Genomic DNA, 21,454 nt, shown 5'->3' with positions numbered 1-21,454 from the left:
GGCACGACTCGGTCTAATGCAGCGGCGGCAGTTGTCTCCCAAGCCGCCGCCTGATTTTCCGCCGAGTCATGGACCAGATCCTCCGGATAAGGCCCAAGCTCCGTCAGGAACCTCTCTGGGTCCATCAGTCGCCTGGGACGGAACCATCTAGGCGGTTCCGTCTCCCTGCGGCGGGGGGGCGCGGTCCGGAAGTCCATCCCTTAACAATCACTTTGCCTAGCAATAGAAATTCTCGTCCCGCTTTTGATTTTAAGTTGAGAACTTACAGAATAGAGGTAGCAGCTAGGATACCAAGTGTTCACTCCTTGATTCTGCACCATGAAAGAATCAATTTGGTGGATGGGAATGACATATCCGATATTTTGATTGTGGTACGATGAACTGGTTGACTGTAGCGCCACAGGGCAGCATTGCCTCCAATTTTCTCCTTCTCTGCATCAATATTCAGTCTTTGAATATGTTTTATTATCTTAGGTTTTGGGACAGTAATAATGAGAAGTTCTAGCAATACCATCTTCTCTGACCAGTTGTCCTCAACAAACTTCTGAGAAGTCATATCATGCTTTTCATATTGTTAATTCTTCCTTGGGGAAAAGGAAGTGTCCAGTGTTTGGATGACCCCTGAAGTCCTCTTGTATCCCTTTGAACTGCTTCTAGGATTGATGCTATTGTCAACACTCCTAATCCTCTGCCACAGATATCTACAGTGTAAACAGCCCAAGAGGGCACGAAATTCTAATCCTGGTGGAATACTTGCATGGATTATGTTGGACAATCCTTTGTAGGTAGTCAGGCAAATTACTTGCAGCAATTTCCTTTATGGGAAAAGAATCAAGTATACTCGAAATAAAGGTGCAGTTTTTGCTCAGTCATATCACCAGATGAGACTGTCAAAATGCAAGATGCCCGTGAGGTTAGTCACAAAGAGCTGTTATCAGAGGTACTACAGTGCAAACTGTTTTTTGATAATGCACACCTGTATTTTAGAAACTGGCAGATATAAAAAGTGTGTAATGGGGTGATCTAGGGCTCTGTTCTGGGCCCAGTGCTCTTCAACATCTCCATCAATGATTTGGACGAGGGGATAGATGGGGAACTCATCAAATTTGCAGATGACACCAAGCTGGCAGGAATAGCCAACATTCCAGAAGATAGGCTTAAGATACAGAAGGATCTGGACAGACTTGAACACTGGGCACTATCTAACAAAATGAAATTCAATGGTGAAAAAAGTAAGGTTCTACATTTAGGCAAGAAAACCAAATGCACAAGTATAGTATAGGTGGTACCTTGCTCAATAATAGTAACTGTGAGAGGGATCTTGGAGTCCCAGTGGACAATCACTTAAATATGAGCCAGCAGTGTGCTGCAGCTGCCAAAAAAGCCAACACAGTGCTAGGCTGCATTAACAGAGGGATAGAATCAAGATCACGTGAAGTATTAATACCACTTTACAATGCCTTGATAAGGCCACACTTGGAATACTGCATCCAGTTTTGGTCACCATGATGTAAAAAAGATGTTGAGACTCTAGAAAGAGTACAGAGAAGAGCAACAAAGATGATTAGAGGACTGGAAGCTAAAACTTATGAAGAATGGTTTCTGGAATTGGGTATGTCTAGTTTAATGAAGAGAAGGACATCATAGCAGTGTTCCAATATCTCAGGGGCTGCCACAAAGAAGAGGGAGTCAAGCTATTCTCCAAAGCGCCTGAAGGCAGAAAAAGAAGCAATGGATAGGAACTAATCAAAGAGAGAAGCAACCTAGAACTAAAGAGAAATTTCCTGACATTTAGAACAATTAATCAGTGGAACAACTTGTCTCCAGAAGTTGTGAATGCTCCAACACTGGAAGTTTTTAAGAAGAGATTGGACAACCATTTGTTTGAAATGGTATAGGAGGGGGAATAATAATAATATGAAGTTTTCAGGGCTTAAGGCATGTTTCTGCGATTCTTGTGAACATTCTCTTCAAACCTAACTGCATGTCTTGGAAAAAGTTACCAGAATGATAAGGCACAGCAGCCTCAGGTCAGGATTAGTTGGATGAATGTACATCTGGCCTTGCTAATCTACTTAAAAAGAAAAACAAAATAAGTTCATCCTTTTCTTCAAAGTTACTGAAAACCCAAAATATCTTGAGCTGATTTAATGGATTCTGTTAACAATAACACCACATTAGATGCAGATATTTTAACATATAATGCCATTACTCTCCTATTGTTTCTGTTCTTTTTATTAAACTGTATTTTTCAGTTACAATACCCATCAAGTCTTTCTTATATCTATAAAGGCATATTTGCATTCTTTGTTGAAAATTAAAGTGCATCTTTTTTATTTCCTTAGGCTGTGCGTTAGTGTACGGACAGCAAGGCCATAAACTTTATGAGTCAATTAGCTTCCTGATTTTTTATTAAGTAACTTATTAGGCCCCCCACTTAGGAACACTCTCTCTTCCTCCTACAACAAAGGTGTCAAACTGCCAGCCCGCGGGCCGGATGGGTCATGCGGAAGCCACGCCCGCAACAGCTCTGAAAAGGGGAAAAATGTTGTGATACGTTGCGACATGTCACGTGATGCGGCGAGTTTGATACCCCTGTCCTACAACAATCAAATTTTGATTCAAAGTTGTCATTTTAGGATCTTCATCTCCAACCCCCATGACATTCAATTTGAAGCCCTACTACTCAAATTCAAAATGCTTGTGCTAGACATTTTCTTTCCAGTCCTTCTACTGCCAAGCTTTATAAAAAACTGATTGTGGTGCAAGAACTCAAATCTTTTCATGAATTCTGCTTTCCACCCACTCTTTTTTTCCATAAACTAGTAGGATGGGTGAATGATTGAGTTCCCCAATTCTTGAATTTCCTTCCTCAATCTTCAAAGTTCATGATGGTATGGATGTAATGGCTCCTGACAATATTGTGAATAGGAAGGAATAATACTTAGTAAAGTTGAGGAAATGAAATAAACTAGAAGTTTCTTTCACATTTTTAATCAGTACTTGTGACAAAGAGCATATTTTATTAGCCAGTAATTCTGGTTAGTAGATGTTCAAATCTTACTTGAGAGCAGGCACTCATATTGTTAAGTAAAGACATCTGAAGCCTAAGGTAGGAAATGAAGTCAGATAATCTTCATGGCAACTCAATAAGATAAGTAGTTCAGGTTGAGAAGTCAGTCCTAGGTTTACAGTTATGCAGAGCTGATCAGATTGGTTCAAGGTATCGTTGAGTAGTTATTGAGTAGAACTGCAGAATGCACTCTTTCCATTCCAAATGTGGCTCCCAAAGAGGTCAACAGTAATTCCTTCAGCCATGATCTGCCACAGTAAAACCCAAATTAAAAAGCCTTGACTTTATTGCTTGTATCAACATCTTCCACTATGTTTTTGTAGATTTCATTGCCAGTTGAAAATAAATATAGCTCATAAATTAAGCTGGCCCACGTTATTTTGCAGCTTGAAGCCAAGAGCAAGATGACCATCTTCCTCTCTTTATTGTTGTTGGAAGCCAGTCGGTCTGATAATTAAATCTTATTTAATCCTAGCAAAACCTGAGAGCAGCTGGCTGGCTTAAGGGACCCATTCATCAGCACCTGCTGTCTCTGGCAGCCTCGTCATTTGGACAGCACGAAGTAAAGAGAATCTGTAGGTAGCAGAGCTGAAATTCTCTCCCAAATTTGTGGGAAGAAAAAGTTACTTGGAAGCTTTCTTTGAATTTCTTCAGGGGAAGAACATTTCTCCAACTGTTTCTTAAGGGTAACATTCTAGCCCTATAATAGCTTGTCAAGATAGCAAGATATCTCCAATAGAAAACGAATTTGGATGGTTGGTCCTCTGTAATCCTTCCATTGCTGAAGTTCTCAGTCACCCAGTTAGGAAGCCTGGAGCTATCCTCCCTATCTGAAAAGCAAAGACGGGATATGCATATGCATTCCTTCAAAAACCAGACATGAAATTGACTAAGTGCCATCAAGTCACTGTTGACTCCTAATGACCACACAGATTTTCTCCATGACAACCAGATACGAGACATAAGAATAAAGTCTCTTCCATGAAGAACCCAAGGAAATATTACATCTAACTCAATTGTTACACACCAAACTTCAGAAGTGGGGTGCTTTGCACCTGCTATGCATATCATTTTTTTCTGTTCCATATTTTCTGTTGTTCTAAAGCAGACATATCAAACACAAGGCCCGGGGGCCAGATGCGGCCCACAAAGTGGTTTCATGTGGCCCGCGAAGCCATCCTGGAAACAGTGAGGGAACGGCCCCCTCTGCCTTGGCCCTGGCCCAGGCCAGCCAGGAGCCAGTGTACAATTTTGTGGTGGCCATCTATGCTGAAACGCATTCAGTCTTAGCTCCATAAGCCCCCCCCCCTGCATGGCCTAAGAGGAACAGTGAGGCTCCTCCAGTGGACCATGCCTTGGCACTTGCCCTGGTCCCACTCCCTTCTTGCAGAGACCCTCAGATCTGTCCCACTCCTGCCCAGGCTCCCACAGGCACCCTTGACACGAACGATGTAGAGCTGGCCACACCCACCCAGTAGGCCACACCCACTCCATCTACACCCACCCACTAGGCCGCACCCACCCTGGCCGCACCCACCCGGCCCCCTTAGGGCAACCGCGATGCTGATGCGGCCCTCAATGAAATTGAGTTTGATACCCCTGTTCTAAAGCCTTTGTAGATGTCCACACTTTTCTTTTGAAAAAAAAAAACCCCATATGGCATAAGAGGAACAACCGCCTGATCTCTTCTGTTAGAATTTAATGAAAGTGGAAAAGGCCGGTGAAAACCAAGAGAGAACTTTTCAGTGAAAACGAGGGCTCTTTGATAACTAAGGTAACTAAGAGTAACTGGGATAACTAAGTAAGTACCACCAACACTGTACCAATCCCAAGAATTTTTTCAACATTTTCTTCTTTAGTAGAATTTCGGAAGTAAAATTTCTTTCATTACACTGAAAACTAGTGACAAATACAGGTTCTTCTCTAAATCAAGGAATAAATACATTCTAATAAAAATGGGCAATGTGTAACTTGCTGAAGCAGCTGTGACCTTGCACACCTGATTAGAATTGTCTTCACACATACACATGAAAAATTCCTACATAATGATAAGACTTGATAGCCTTGTGGAAAAGATACGAAGGCTGACTTGTTCACACATTGGTATATTTTAATACTAAATTTAGTACTTAATAAAGGTTACGTGCTGAAGTTCACATTCCATGATAATAATTTCCCATTACTCATTTCTCACATTCTGTACATGGTTGATGAATTTTATCTCTAACAGAATTCTATTTCTAAAAATGTAAGATTTTTTTTTTCTTTATGGAAGTCTGATCTATATCAATTTTGGGGGTTCTCACATTGGTTTCAGATATGTTAGATAGTAACATCTCAATTTCCTGTGGTTCTTCTATTGTCATGGTAACTTTTATTTTGAATTGGTGTGGTTTTTTTTTCAAAAGGTCCCGCATAAAAGAAAGAGAAGACATTTACAGGCAATGTAGAAACCAACCAAGAAATACTTCCTCATTTATGCAGGCAACTAGAGAATGCTGAGGCAGAAAAACTGCTTCTACAAACTAGTATTGTGCACGCAACAAGATCTGGGAAGTCCCAAAGGCTTTGAAAACATGTGGTTTTAGAGCATCTCTTACGAAGTTAGATTTAAACATGTATGTATCGGATAATGTAAAACTAAGGATTTCTGCAGATATTGCCTACTCATTTTTATGTGTGATTATATTCTCATCTTCATATACTTTGAAGTTACTTCTTAAAAATAGGAGTAGAAAACACAATTGATGGTAGGAAAAACCTTTGTGGATCAGGCCAAATCTAATAGATCACACACAACGCATATGTTGTGCAGGCCCAGTGTGTGCTATAGATTTATTTAAACACTGTACAATATTGACATTACTGTACATGTAAAACAGAAAGCCCCAGGTGTTTTTTTGTAACAGAAGATCATTTATTTGTGAGAGCATCTCCGTCAGTCTTATATCTGCAATTGAGTGAGAATGATAATTAGCAGCTTTGAATTTATGTAACTTATGTAAGCTAGTTGATTAAATAAATGGGGCACAGAGGACTCCCAGAACAATATAGAATTGAACTCTGTCTCATTTAAACCTTTATGGCAACTTAAATATAAATTTAGTAATTATGAGAAGCAGCAGCTTCCCTTACTTTTAATTTGTTTGTCTTCAGAGTACCTTGGCCAAGGCTTTATATGACAACAAAGCTGAGTGTCCAGATGAGCTGGCTTTTCGCAGAGGAGACATCCTTACTGTTCTTGAACAGAATCTCCTTGGGAGTGAAGGTTGGTGGAAATGTTCGCTTCATGGGAAGCAGGGCTTGGCACCAGCCAATCGCCTCCAGCTTCTTACTTCGTCAGAGGTTCCTTCCATTGAGCAAGATTTTCAAGGACTGCCAACCAACCATTGGACTACCTACCAGGTTCCTTCAGTACATGGAACTTCTGCACCATTATCTGTCTATGAAAAAATGGATGGTTGGATTACTCCACCTTCATCTTCATCTTCTACTTCATTGTTGCCAACACAAGAAGGGTACCAAGGACCAGCTTTGGCTGCCAAGCTGCTCAGTGAAAAGACTGAGACTTCATCAAATCAGGTAAAGGTGCATGCTGCTTGTCAAATGGAAAATGGATAATGTAATAAAGATAGGAAGAAATGGATTAAATCTTCCTTTTCCATCGTATCCCCAGCTGTTTCTTTTTTGTTTGTAGGCATATACGAAGACGCAGAGATTTATTTCTCTCTGTTTGGATTAAAAAATATTGAATTTTAACTCCCATTGCCCATGTAGTTTGGAAGATTAACAAGTTATGATCCCACATATTCAGAGGACACCAATTTGAAGAAGGCTGTGTTAGATATATAAACAATCTACGTATACACAGAAATTGTATATCCGCTGAAATCCACTGATAGATCCAGTGGTGGGATTCAACCAGTTCGCACCACTTCGGCAGAACCGGCAGAACTGTTCCCCAGGCCCAGAATGGAATTCCGGAAGCGGCATCCACGCAGAGAACCAGTTGTTCACATATTTGAATCCCACCACTGAATAGATCACTTCATAATTTCCAGTGGATCATTGATTTTTAGTTTTGAGCAACTTTACACAGAAATGGTGGTTTGTTTTGTTTTTTTTATAAAAGTTAGCGATAATTGAACCAATTGTAGAAGTTAATAAAATGTTGAGTGAATAAAATTAGATAGAATGGATAACAATAAACACATAATTATTAATATAAATTTAATATACATTGAAATATAAAATTTTAATTAGTTAAATAGAATGCAATCTGTTTCTGTGTTACATCAGTAACATTTGGTGTGCCATTCAGTAAAAATTATAGTCAACAAGTTTGGGACACCCTTGAAGACATGGAATTCTTCAAATTTTGTTTGGATGCTTGGATTACATCTTCCCAAATTCCTAGTCAGTAAGGGTGACACACTATCATATAGGAATCTTCCCAGACTGCAGCTTTCACCCGGGAAAGACTAGATAAATCTCAAATGCAGTGGGGGAGGGGAAGGGGGGGTTGACTTGTTGTGTTTATGTAATGAGTCCTGATTAATTCTCTGCTTGAGCCCTCCTCCCAACTGGGGCAGGCTCAGACTAGAGGGAGAGGGTTTACAATAATAATTCTTGCAATAATTTACAATAACAAAGGAAGTACTTCACGTATCAGATAGTATCTTTATGAAATTCAAATCAATTTAAGGGGGCCTAATATTTAATATCTACATTTAGAAATTGGAGTACCCCCTGCTCTGAATACTTGGGGAGAAAAAAAAAAGCACAGGAATTATGTAGCCTAATTTCTTCCAGATGTTTTGGAATATAATTTCCATAAACTCCATATACCAGTGATGGCGAACCTTTTAGAGACCCAGTGCCCAAACTGCAACCCAAAACCCACTTCTTTATCATCAGGTGCCGGATGGGCATGGCCGAGGTGGTCATGGCAGACTGGGTGGGAGGGGCCAGGGCGGCAGGGGCCAGTCCCTCGCCATCTCCGGGGCACGGCATGCATACCCACAGAGAGGGCTCTGAGTGCCGCCTCTGGCACGCGTGCCATAGGTTCGCCACCACTGCCATATACTTTTTGCTGGTTTGGGGCAATATAATGATATGAGAATTGCAATGAAAGATTACTTAAAAACACTAGGAAAGCCACAACTAAGAGCAAAAGAATTTGCCCTAACAATTTTTATTTTTATTATTTTATTTTATTTTAATCCCGCCATCTCACCATCAGGCACCCTTGAGTGACAATGTCATCAGCTTGGCTTTCAAGAATTCTTTACTTGAATCATTATTGGAAGTAGAACGGCAGGCCAGGTGGCATTTTTACTGTTGATCTGATAAGTCCATGTTCTTAAGCACTTGATAAGACTGGTAAAGTATGGTAATTATAACTAGCTTTACCAGTTCTTTAAAAGAAGTTATAAAAAAAAAACCACCAAGCTTTCAAATGTTAATCATGTGAACGTAAAGTTTTCTCCGGCTACATCTGACTTATGACTGCAGCTGTTTCCACAGAGAACAAATGTCCTGAAGCAATTCTTCACCACAACACTTAGGCTTAAAGAACACATATGGTGAAATGCCCAGCTAGTGCAGGAATAGAAATAGAGCAATAGACTAGAATCACACAGAGTCAGCTGTAGTAGGATCAGCTGCTGCTGACAACCAGTCAGACTGCTAGACATCTCTTTTAGAGTCTAATATGACATTTGGCATATCCCTCAACCCTTAGTGTTTCTTCTTTGAAATGTCCTAAGAAGCAAATAATTCACAACACAGTGCTTCCCCCCCAAAAAAAACCCAAACCATTCACTTTTTTATAATTGAACTACTAAATACCTGTAAAATTGACTTGTGTACATCTAATCTATTCTTCAGTCCCTTGTTTGATGTTTGATATCTTCTTCATATCTGAAGTGCAAGTGCTGGTGTGTATTGTAATCTTTGCATTTATTTAAATCAGATGTCTTAGCCCAATCAAAATTTTAAGAGGCTGGAATATCTGAGAATTATTTAAAATCTAGCTTTAAAGAGTCCCTAGTATGTAATACCAAAATGGTATAATAGTTAGAATACTAGAATAAGTTCAAGGAGATCTTGGTTTGAGCCTCTGTTTGTTCATGAAATAAATTATAGGCTAGTCTATACAAAGGTTCTTTCCTTGATGTTGCAACTTTTATATCATTGATACACACTCCAACCTTTACTTTCTTGATATTTTTCTCTTATCACTATCCCTCCCATCTTCATCGTGATAGGTTTTTTTAGCTGATTATTATGGTTTCCCTGCATTACTGAATTATATAGACATTCATAGAAGATGTTATCCTCAAGCTTATCTTATCCACGATAAGTTTTAGATCTGCAATATTTTCCCACTTCTTCTTCTTCTTCTTGTGCCATATCCGTTATCGGACATTGGCGATCCTGTTGGCGATCCTGTTTTTATCAGCAGCCGCACGAAAAAGTGCTGCTGAGTTTTGTCCAAACCAGTCCCTTAGATTTTGAAGCCACGATGTTCTTCTTCTGCCTGGACCTCGTTTGCCTTCAATCTTTCCCTGGAGGATTAAATGGAGTATGCCGTATTTTTCTGGGTGTCGCATCACATGTCGGAAATATTCTAATTTTCATTTTTTAATTGTTTTGATGATTTTCCTTGGCTTTCCCAGACGGCTTATCATCTCATTTCTGATCTTGTCAACCCAGCTTATACGTAACAGCTGCCTGTAAATCCACATTTCAAATGCTTCTAGTCTCTTCAGGTGGCCTTCTGTCAGAGACCAACTCTCTACTCCATAGAGCAGGATAGAAAAAATATAGCATCTGACAAGCCTGATTTTCAGTCTTAGGCTTATGTCGTGACTGCAGATCGTTTTCATTTTGAAGAATGCTGTTCGAGCTTTCTCTATCCTTGCCTTTACTTCAGTAGTCATGTCCCAGCTTTCATGTAAATTAGAACCGAGGTGTGTGATCCTTTCAACTTTTTCTAGTGGTATTCCTTCTGAATTTATTAGTAGTAAATTAACGGGTTGTTTGCTGACGACTATGATCTTGGTTTTTGAGGTGTTAAGCTTCAAGCCGTATTTTTCAGATATTTCTGTGACTCTGTTGATGAGGAGCTGAAGGTCTTCATGCTTACTGGCAAGCAGAACTGTATCTTCAGCATATCTTAAGTTGTTGATCCAAACACTGTTTACTTTGATGCCAGCATCGATGTTCTCCAGTGCCTCGTTGAAGATTGACTCAGAGTAGATATTGAACAACAGTGGAGACAGAATACATCCCTGTCTGACCCCTCTTCGTATTTCTGCATCAGCTGAGTATTTTTGGCCTAGTCTCACATTTGCTACCTGATGCCAATATAGATTCTTTATAATTTGGATGTCTTTGTCATCTAGTCCCCCTTGTTTCAGGATTTCTAATAGTTTGCTGTGTCTTATTTTATCAAAAGCTTTTTCAAATCAATGAAGCACATGTAAACACTGTGATTGACATCTCTACAATGCTGTACAAGAACTTGAATGCTGAATAGCGCATCTCGTGTACCAAGATTGTTTCTGAAACCAAATTGTGTGTTACCTAGACGCTCTTCAATTTTGTGTATATTCTTGTGTGAATTATTCTCAGGAATATTTTCAGGGCATGACTCATTAAGATTATTGTTCTGTATTTGGTACACTTCTTTGCATTTATTTTTTTGGGGATTGTCACAAAGGTTGATTTTAGCCAATCATTTGGTATCTTTCCTGTTTCATATATCCGATTGAAGAGCTGCAGTAAAAAATTCTTCCCATTGTCTTCCAGCAATTTTAAAATTTCTACTGGGATATCATCAGGTCCTGTGGCTTTTCTTGTTTTTGCTATAATATTTCCCCACATTCAATTTTAATTTGGAATGGGGGAAAAGGAAGAGGATACTTAAAAACAAGAAATTTGTATTTGTCCTTCCTTTCCTCTTCTTTGTAATTAAAAAAAGGTTGGTAGAGTGGCTAAAGATTCATTTTTAATGGGTATCTACTTCTGATACTTGCCCCAGCTTCTGCCCATCTACCAGTTTGAAAGCTTGCAAATGCAAATAGATAAATAGGTACCACTTCGGTGGGAAGGTAACAGTTCTATGTGCCTCAGCAAATAGTCCCACTGGCCATATGAACACGGAAATGTCTTTGGACAATGCTGGCTCCCTCGGAGAAGAAATAGAGATGAGCAGCACACCTTAGAGATGGAAACCTTTACTTTTACTCAATTGCTAATTGTGCCTTTTTCATGACTCGTGTTTATGATGGTTGCAGCGCCCTGGGTTCATGTGATCCCCTTTTGTGACCTTCTGATAAGCAAAGTCAATAAGGAAGCCACATTCACTTAACATCCGTGTTACTAACTTAACAACTGCAGTGATTCCCTTAATGGCAAGAACCATTGTAAAATGGGGCAAAAGTCACTTAGTAACTGTCCCACTTAGGAACAGAAATTCTGGACTCAATTGTGGTCAAAAGTAGATAACATTTATCAATCAGCCATCCTTTTAAAATACTCTAACACATCTTTTTATAGAGACTTTAATTGTTGATCATTTGAACTTTAACATTTAAAGTGTAAATTGATTTTATGTTTTTATTATAAACAGCTAGCAAACTTTAGCAATCAATAACAAACCTAATTGTAAAAAAAAATAAATCTCAGGTTTATCCAGTTTTCCTGACTGATCAGCAAAGTACTTAGACGAAATGAAGCAGCATAAATTCTTGGTACCTTTTCAACAGATTGAATTCTCTAATTTACACACTATTCAATAATCACAAAGGATGTTTCGCTTCTTTTGTGTGTCCTTAGTTTCATCCACCAGCTATTAATAGGTTAGTTGGGGGAAAAACAGCAGTTCCATGAGCAAACAACACATACTTTTCAAGGTTAATAACTATCTGTAGGAGAAGCACCTTTTCATTAAATGGTTAACAAATACTGATGCAGCATCACTTGAAAGAACAGCAGCTCATAAAATGTTCACAGGTAATATCAGTGTCATTTTGATCTCATCATTTCCCCCTTCTTCTCCCAAGCACCTCTTCACTCTTCCGAGAGCTACTTGGGCATCAGCCCCAGAAAAAAGAAATGATGTCTATGACATTCCAACATCCCAGCATTCTGGATCCCTGTTGACTCAGGTGAGCATGGTGGACATAGCAAGCTGATGGTTGAAAATAGTTGCCATCATTGCTTGATTGACAAGGTTGTATTAAAGTCACATCAGAAAAGAAAATGGAGGAAATCTGAAAAATTGGGTAGATTTCAATTTATATTTATTCTATATCTGGATGGCCATCTTTTTTGGACTCAGCATATGAAAAATTCAGAAAATTCCTTACTTGATTTTGCTGCCACCCCTCTCTCTCTCACACACACACACACAAACACACAAACACATACACACAATGGCAGCATTGCTAAGGCTGGGCCTGAAGTAAAGGCCCCAGGCTTTCACTTCGGCCCTAGCACCACCTCTGCCACTCAAAAAGGCTGCCTTACACCATTCCCCAAGGTGTGTGAGCCTGTTCCTTGCTTACCTCTTTAGTCTGAACTATTTTTGCTCAATATTGCTGGAACTCTTAGATTAGAATCATGAAATCAAACCTTACTGGGCGATTGTTTGCTGGATTGTCTCTAGGTGGCTACTTCAATATTATTTCTACTGGAATATGTCCTTTCTAAATTGTGTAAGCATATGTAGCACTGTTCCATAGCAAGTACAAGGAAATGACACTACAGGATTTAACAAACTGCTGTCTTTATGCAGTTTACAAAATGAAGAACCCTGCCTCTCCCCCAATAGCTGTTACATATTTTGGAGAAGTAGCCTGATCAATCAATCAATCAGAATAGCTCAAGCAGGAAACCCTATGTCATTTCAGATAGGTGGCTGTCCAGTCTTTTCTTAAAAACCTCCAGTGATGAAGCACTTACAACTTCTGAAGGCAAAGCTGTTCCACTGGTTCACTGTTAGGAAGTTTCTCCTTAATTCCAACTTGCTTCTCTCCTTGATTAGTTTCCATCCAGTTTCTTGTCTTGCCTTCTGGTGCATTAGAAAATAAGTTGACCCCCTCTTCTTTGTGGCAGCCTCTCAAATACTGGAGCACTGCTATCATGTCCCCCCCCCCCCAGGGCTTCTTTTCTCTAGACTGGCCATACTCAATTCCTGCAAGCATTCTTTATATGTTTTGATCATGGATACCTATTCATCACAACCTGTGGCATCTTTGGTGTTGTAACATATTCATGTCATATTTGCCGTAATTCTGAACAAGCTTCTTAAAGCTGTGCTTTGCTTGCAAAATCTGTTTGGATCTAAATCTTCAAAGTTCATATTTTGTTTTGTTTTAAGATACTCTGCCATCTGGTGCCCATATCCTTTCAGTGCATTGTGACAGAGCCCCTTTTATTTTACGTAGCCTTCTCCAGCCTGTATTCTGGAGATGGAGCTCATATATCTAGAAGGGACAAAATTAGAGAAGACGGTCATATACTAAGGAGCCATGCAAGCCTCAGGGCTCTTTCCTTAAGATGTGCTTAGACCTCTATTTAGCTTTTATCAGAGTATTTTTCTATGTTAGTACATTTATGTTTAGTTCCATAAGGGTGAACATTGAAGAACTTGAAATGTGCCAGTTCACAGCTGGACATGCATATCTGAATTCAGAGTCTTTCGTGCACATTCTTTAAGTCAGGAATGGGCAAACATTTAATCTCCTAAAGATTAAACATGTTATTTTGCTGAAATATACTGTACTGAGAGCTGGATTTTGCTTGATGTTAGAACAAAGATGGTCCCCAAAGATGCTTTTTACACAACTCTAGAGTTGTTCACTAAACAACAAAACCTACCATCCACCTACCATGGAATGTGAAGTACAGTATAATGAGAGTATTGAGTTAATTCATCTCCTGCCAATCTTGCAGGCTAATATTTCACAGTGTTGTTTATTTCTGATTCCAAATTTTAAGCAAACACTAGACTAAATCTTCCTTTGACCTTCTAAGCCTCAGCTTAGCAGTCCCTAATAAGCCAGCTCCAGGCTTAAGTGGTACCTAGGGTAGTAGCCTCTGGTTAGACCCTCTATGCCAGCCTTTCCACTCTGAAGGTATTCAGTGACAGTTTCCATAGTGACCCAAAGCAATATAGTTATGTGAAATGGAAATAAAATAATGCCACAATTGTTGGCCCCTGCTTCAGTTCTCACCTCCCCAATTGTCCTACCGTATGTTACTGCCTGGTGAACTTCATCTTCATACTTTGATTGCTAAATCCTGTTCCAACTTAAGTTGCTTGGAAAAGTCCCACATACTGATGAAAAGATTATCTTTCCTCACTTGATGCTTTAAACTCTGGTTGGATCTGACAGATGTGCAAACTCACCCATCAAGAAGAGGTCAGGCTGGAGGAAACTGTTGTAGATGTTGTAGATATCCATTATCTCATTCCTTTGGCCCAGCGTTCATCTAAGAATGCAAATGAGAGCCAAATCAAAGAAACTCTGTATAATTGTTTATTAGCTGAAGGAAATATATAAATGAATGGCTAGTGGTAACTGGGTTTTTTTTTATGTTGAACTCTTTCATTAGAGCCTTGCCACTCCACCATTTTCTAGAAAGGACTCCAGAACAGTTCCTTTCATGGAATGGTGCCCAGAAAAGGTGCAGCAACTTTATGATATCCCATCAAATCCTGAAAAGCCGAGATTTTGCTCATGGCAAGACTCTGCAGTGGAAGATGTAAGTTTGATCATACTTAAATAAATATGTTGTTCTGAATCATAGAGTTATGTGAAGCTCTGTTAATTGTTCAAGAGGCAGATTGTGGGGTCTATGGGGAACTCAGATCTATATACAAAGTGTAGCTCTTGAAATTCAGAGGGGGCAGGATTTGTAGTAGGAGCAAGCAATTAAAATATGAATTGCAAAAGGCTGGGGTGTAAGCTTGGATTTATATCAGGCCTGTGAAATCCAAATGCTTCCTAGTGCCCATTAATCAATGACTATTTCAGAGAAGAAATGAAGTGTAACACCAATAACATACAGGACAAAAAAACCCTATTTTTCTCAAAATAAAACTTGAAGTCTCCTCTCATCTTAAAGACAAGCAAACACATTAAAACATATGGACTTTCTCTGGACCTTGGGCTTCTTTTTTCCAGGAAGTGATGCAAATCTGATTAACTAAAGTCCGCACTGATCATATAAACTCACAACAAATTCTACAATTTTCCTCCCTACCAAATCTTCAGCAAGGAACGTTTGTTTCCTGCAAGAGTGAAGAACTTAAATTCCATTAAGGTTTGTGATCTTGTGTAAGGGGATACTTGAACAAGCAATCTGATCCTGTAATGCCGGAGTAACAAAAAGCCATCATGCCAGAATAGGGCAATCTGAATGCAATGGAGTAATGGTGTCATACTATGTAGAAACAATCCACCATGACTACTTTTTAAGATGGATATGTTTAGGTGCAAAGCTGAGAGATCAAGAGGAGGAGTCATTTACTTGCCAATAGCTTAGCAATATTGGTTGACACTTCTCTATCCTTAGTTGTTGACCAGAAAAAGCAAGAAATGCCTATTAGTTCTCAATAAACAGGATGGATCTCGAAGGGATCAAAATCCTAACCATACTTCAAGTGGAATCACAGGGGATAGGTTACAGAAATTTTGGTGGTCAAGAGGTTCCCTCTGAGTTCACATCATCAAGCCCATAAAGTGTTGCTCTCAGTTGTCAAGTGGAGGTTGATATAGGCAGATCCTTTACACAAGGAGCAAAGAGGGAGAATACTACTACTAATTGCTCCAGTGTAGGATTACTTGTGGTATTTTTACATTTCTTATGTGTTGGTTTATTATTTGTGTGAACTTTTTTGGTTCTATATCAGTGATGGTGAACCTTTTAGAGACCGAGTGCCCAAACTGCAACCCAAAACCCACTTATGCATCGTCGGGTGCCGGGTGGGTGTGGCCCATTGGGTGGGCGGGGCTGCGGTGGTAACAGCAGACTGGATGGGACTAAAAAGTTCAATCAATCAATTCTAACTTTGCAAGATCTTTTTTTCCCGTGAGAAGTTGAAATTGACTGATTGATTGAAACTTTTTTTTTTTTGCACATGGCGGCAGAGGCCTAAAGTGAAAAGGTTTTATAAAACCCAGCTGAAGGCCTAGGACGAGGGCGACGGCACATGTGCCCACAAAGAAGGCTCTGAGTGCCACCTCTGGCACCCGTGCCATGGGTTCGCCACCACTGTTCTATATATATGAATATAAATATTAGAGAAGAGAACACAAATGAAGGAGTAGTAGTAATCTATCATTCTTTGTTCTCCTCTCCAGGTGTACGTCATCCCAACATCATCAACTAAACCCATTGCTAATTCTACAGAAAAGCATTACAAAACTTTACCAAATCTTTGGAAATCAGAATGGATCTATGATGTACCTGTGGCACCAGACAAAGCAAAATTAATACAAACTTCTCAGAATCATTCCCCACAGAAACATGCACTTTATGATATACCACCAAGCAGGTTTGATTCTGATGCACAAAAATTATCTCCAATAAATAATAAAGGGAAATCAGTAAATCTAAAATCATATAATATTCCACCTATACATAGGAAATTAACTTGCCCAGAGCTTCCTCTTTATGACGTACCATCCTTATGCAATACGTTTGTGCAGCGTCCAGCTAGCAACTATGATGTTCCTTCCAATGTTTTGTCTACCAGGACTGAAAAGGAGAGCCAGAAATCGACTCATTATGACATTCCAAAAGGAACGCCTATTGCTTTGGCACAACAGAAGGAAAATAATTACAATTCAGGAGATAACCCATACATTATTCCTTTGCCATCATCCACAGAATGCAATGTGGACCAAGATAGATTGTCTGTTTCCAGTGAAAATAGTAGGGCCAGCACCCTATCCACATTGTCAAGTTCTTCTACCGAGTCCTTTTCATCAACATTTTCAGAAGAAATTGTCAAAGACACAACTATGGAGCTTGAGTTGGCTATAGACACCCTGACTAAACTGCAGCATAGCGTATCCAGTTCAGTTGCAAGTCTAATGATCTTTGTGAGCAGTAAATGGCGATACCAAGAATATTTAGAAGGAAACATTGAGGAAATCCACCGAGCAATTGATCACATAAAAGTCTCTTTGGGAGAGTTTTTGAAATTTGCTCAAACTATTGAAAGAATTGCAGCTTTGGGATCAGATACTAAGCTTCAAGCAAGAATTAAAAAACAGTTGAATATTCTCTCAAATTCCTTTCAGATTCTGGTACAAACCAGAGACGCCTTAAACAAAAGCAAGTGGTCACTTGAGATTCTAGCTATTAAGAAACCTCAGAGTAACCCAGATGATCTGGATCAGTTTGTTATGGTGGCTCGTACCCTTCCTGAAGACATTAAGAGATTCTCATCTATTATTATAGCTAATGGGAAGCTACTTTTCAAAAAGAGCTGCAAAGATAAAAACAGCAAAGATTCTAAAGCTGGTGTAGAGCTTAAAATGAAGAACTTCAGTCATGAAAAGCAAGGAGAAAATAATTCTGTTCTAATAAGTAGTTTGGACAAAGCAAAAGAAAATAATCTGTCTTCAACAGAGACAAGTCTTTCTGTCCCTGAAGACTGCTCTACTCATCCACAGGTTGGTGTGGTTGGAATTACTGTACAAATGGCAATATTTTAAAGTTATTAATATGTGGTTGAGAGCCAGTTTGGTGTAGTGGTTAAGGTACTAGGTTAGAAACTGGGAGACCATGAGTTCTAGTTTGTGCCTTGGGCACAAAGCCAAGTGGGTGACCTTGGGCCAGCCACTTTCTCTGAGCCCCAGGAAGGAGGTAATAGTAGGCCACCTCTGAAAAATCTTGCCAAGAAAACTGCAAGGACTTGTCCAGCCATTTGACAAGAGTCAGCATTAACTTGAAGGCACAAAAATATGTGGTTAAATCCACACACCTGCAATGACTAGGGATGGAATAATGCAATGGGTAGTAATGGAAACTGGTTGAGTGCCTAGGCCAGGGGTCTTCAAACTTGGCCCTTTTATGACTTGTGGACTTCAGCTCCCAGAATTCCTCAGCCAGCGTGCCTGGCTGAGGAATTCTGGGAGTTGAAGTCCACAAGTCATAAAAGGACCAAGTTTGAAGACCCCTGGCCTAGGACAATTACAGTTTGCTTATCTGTCTGCAGCCCTTCTGAGACTGTGGAATACTCCGCTAAAACACGGCCACACCAATAGCCTGGAAGACCAATAATTTTTCCAGGAAAATTTAGTGTATAGCTGATCTTTACAGTTGAATTTTACCCAGTGCTTCCTCAGCTGCAATAGTACGTGAATTGTTTACGGATTCAATTCAGTATGATGATTTTGGCTCTTCTAAAGCATTTCCTGACTTAAGACCACACAAGTCCACTAACAGCAGCACAAATACCCCACTGGGAACATAATCTCAGTGGCTGAAATGAATGTTACCTATGTTATTTCAGGCTTCCTGAAAAGAAATTGCAGTGGGCCCCAGAGTAGCATGGATACCTTCTTTTCTTTTCCATCCCACCATTTTCCAGAGTTCCAAGATCCCATTGGGAATCGAAAAGGCAATCTGGAGCGGATGGTGGAGATGATGAAGCTGGGTAGTTGGGAAACCCAGCCAAAGAAATAACATAAATTTTCCTAGGGTAATTTCTTCATTTACAGAGAATTTTGTCACTCTTAAATGCTCAGAAAATTTCAGGGTTTTTTTCCTAAAAACTATTGAGGTTCTTGAGAACAAACCATAATAATTAAGAATTTATCTGACAAATCTTAGGAATGGAAGTAGGCAACATTTCCAATATCTGGAAGGAAAATGTTGGATCATATAACCCATAATCTTTATCTGTTTAAGGATGACCGCTTTTTCTTTTTTTTTAGAATTATAACTTTCTTCCCTTTTGCAGAAACCATTAGAAACGGAACACACACAGCCAACTTGCAAGACAAAGAAAAATGAAGAATTTAAATTAAAGGTAAAATATATTGTAACACTGAAATTATTAGTATTTAATCATTACCTAAAACCTTGAAATTAGATTGTTTCAAAAAAACCAAAACATATTAGCTGCCTGCCAGTGGACAAGTTTATTTGTATTCATAATTTTTCATTGAACAGAACTTACATCTTAATAGGAACTGTACAGGATTATAGTTTTTTTTATTTGGCCCTCATTGATTTGGGAAAAGAAAGATAAAAACATTGAAAACCTTTTAACTCCACCACAGTCATCTGGGACAATGACTGATTGCTTTATACATTCAATCTATAATGTGGTTACTATCTGAATTCAACCCCATAGAGGCTGCTTCGTGTAGCAAACATTTGTCATGTTGTTTCTGTTTTTTGAATAGTAGAGAATATTGTACATTCATGTGTTCTGGTAATATATTCTATATCATGCGTGCTCAAGCCATCATTCTCACTGGGTAAAGGCCAGTAACAGCTGAGTTAAAGGGCAACAGAATTTTAGCCACCTATACTGGAGTGTCATACTTAGGAGAGTAGTCAGTATCACTCCCAAAGCAACACTGGATCTCTGATTCTACAATGCTGGTTGAATTTAGCAACTGAACCTGTTTATTTTCACTCAGCTGTGGTGTAACCCAAATTGCAAAATACTGCTGGCCTGTAGGTGAGGCTCTACAAACTTTGTACGTGATCCATAGTGGAGGACATTTTCACCTCTATCCCTCCTTGGAATTCCTGAGTTTCAGTAGATTTTGCATCTTTTTAATGGAAAAACTTTGGCATAACAGAGCAAAATTTACCAGAGTTTTGTCTGTTTCCCCTTTTTTGTTTGTAAGATCAATCAGGCTTTCTAGTTCTTCCCTTTTCTTTTTGTGTGGCATGGGAGACTGCTTCAGCAGAGCTGAATTGGAGCCAGTGAAGAAATACCCTTACAATAAATCAATAAATTCCAATTCAAAAGTCCACGTTATATACAATGTTATCTCTCTCTCTCTCTCTCTCTCTCTCTCTCTCTCTCTCTCTCTCTCTCACACACACACACACACACACACACACACACACACACACACACACACACTTTCATCCAGGGCTTCTGATAGCTAAAAATAAGATTTCTACCAAGTTCTTTTTTACTGACATTTATTGAAAAAGGGATACCATTACAGAAATCCCAACAACTGGATTATGTTAATATTAGAACTTAAATTTCTCTTTCACCTTGTTAGTGCAGAGTCTTCTTCAGTTTCTTTCATTCACACCCTCCCTGTATCAGTGGGCTGCTGGCCCATTTCCCAGACAACTGAAGAACACACAAGCGGTCTTTCCCAGCCATCTCTTGAATCCTTATCAGGCTGGGAACAGATCACTACAAATGTAGCCAAATTATATTTAAAAATTGTGAGAAAAATGCCTGGCAGCTATTAAGCTCACCATGGAATTTTTGCAATTACAGGAAGCACAGCAGGGGAGCTAGTGAGCCTCATTCCATTACAGATAGAGCTTTATTTTTACTTTTGCAAACATTAGCTCAGCGTGCATTACAAGTGATAGAAATATGTGTCTGAAGGGTTTTTTTTTTTATCAGGTGGTGTCATTTTCTTTTGGGGTGGCAAGGAGATGAGGGAAATTTGTGTTCCTGTGAGATCTGCAGTCCTTTGTGTTCTTATCTAATCTCAGCATTCTGAGTTCTGCAGAAAATCAATCAGATGTGCTTTAAATAGTTTAGGAAAGACTGTGGAAAAGATCTTAATGTTAAATCACACATTATGCACACAGAAGCTTCCATGCGCTATCAACAGAGATTTAATAAAAGCTTAACAAGCAAGGGACAGTTCTTTGACATTTTGCAGAGCTGCTGCCAATACACTGAGCTAGTTGGACAAATAGCTTGATTGCTAAGGCAACTTTCCACCTTATTATTTGCAGTATTTCCACATACTTTATAATTCTGATGAGAATAAGCATTTTAAACAGCCTTTCCCATCTTGAAGCACTTATACTAGAGTAAAGCATCTTCCTGCAGCCAGCACAACTATTGAAAGGATTTCCAGGACAAGCTACACAACATTTATAGTAGGAATTCTCAATGTTTTTCTTCTTTTCATTCCCTCCCTAGAGTTCTCCACCTACAACGAAAGAAAGGACTCGGAGTAAACAAGATCCAGATAACAGAATGATACTCTCCAACCTCTCCAGACTGTATTTTGGAGCTGTTCAGAAAGCCATTGGTGTTTTCCACAAAACTCTTAGTGATAATCAGACTCCAGAAATCTTCATAGCCAAGAGCAAGCTGATCATTATGGTAGGCCAAAAGTTGGTGGATAC

The 21,454-nt window shown here is 39.3% G+C and overlaps 2 protein-coding genes across 2 annotated transcripts in view; both read left to right on the top strand.

Annotated features, from left to right (window-relative positions):
* The window catches only part of LOC107295463 (cleavage stimulation factor subunit 1), a 31,564-nt gene extending 29,185 nt beyond the window's left edge, over positions 1-2,379 (top strand). Inside the window, exons 6-7 of the mRNA XM_029285850.1 lie at positions 786-913; positions 2,346-2,379. Of these exons, the coding sequence (XP_029141683.1) occupies positions 786-913; positions 2,346-2,379 (162 nt within the window). The remainder of the gene's footprint in view (positions 1-785; positions 914-2,345) is intronic.
* A 1,573-nt stretch (positions 2,380-3,952) lies between these two features.
* Positions 3,953-21,454, top strand: part of CASS4 (Cas scaffold protein family member 4) — an 18,840-nt gene continuing 1,338 nt past the window's right edge. Inside the window, exons 1-7 of the mRNA XM_015824775.1 lie at positions 3,953-3,966; positions 6,232-6,655; positions 12,145-12,249; positions 14,702-14,851; positions 16,453-17,772; positions 19,065-19,133; positions 21,246-21,442. Of these exons, the coding sequence (XP_015680261.1) occupies positions 3,953-3,966; positions 6,232-6,655; positions 12,145-12,249; positions 14,702-14,851; positions 16,453-17,772; positions 19,065-19,133; positions 21,246-21,442 (2,279 nt within the window). The remainder of the gene's footprint in view (positions 3,967-6,231; positions 6,656-12,144; positions 12,250-14,701; positions 14,852-16,452; positions 17,773-19,064; positions 19,134-21,245; positions 21,443-21,454) is intronic.

Source organism: Protobothrops mucrosquamatus, unplaced genomic scaffold, assembly GCF_001527695.2.
Source record: "Protobothrops mucrosquamatus isolate PMUCROS unplaced genomic scaffold, P.Mucros_1.0 scaffold2350, whole genome shotgun sequence".
Lineage (NCBI taxonomy): Eukaryota > Metazoa > Chordata > Lepidosauria > Squamata > Viperidae > Protobothrops > Protobothrops mucrosquamatus.
The sequence above is the reverse complement of the archived record's forward strand: the minus strand, read 5'-3'. Positions and strand labels throughout refer to the sequence as shown.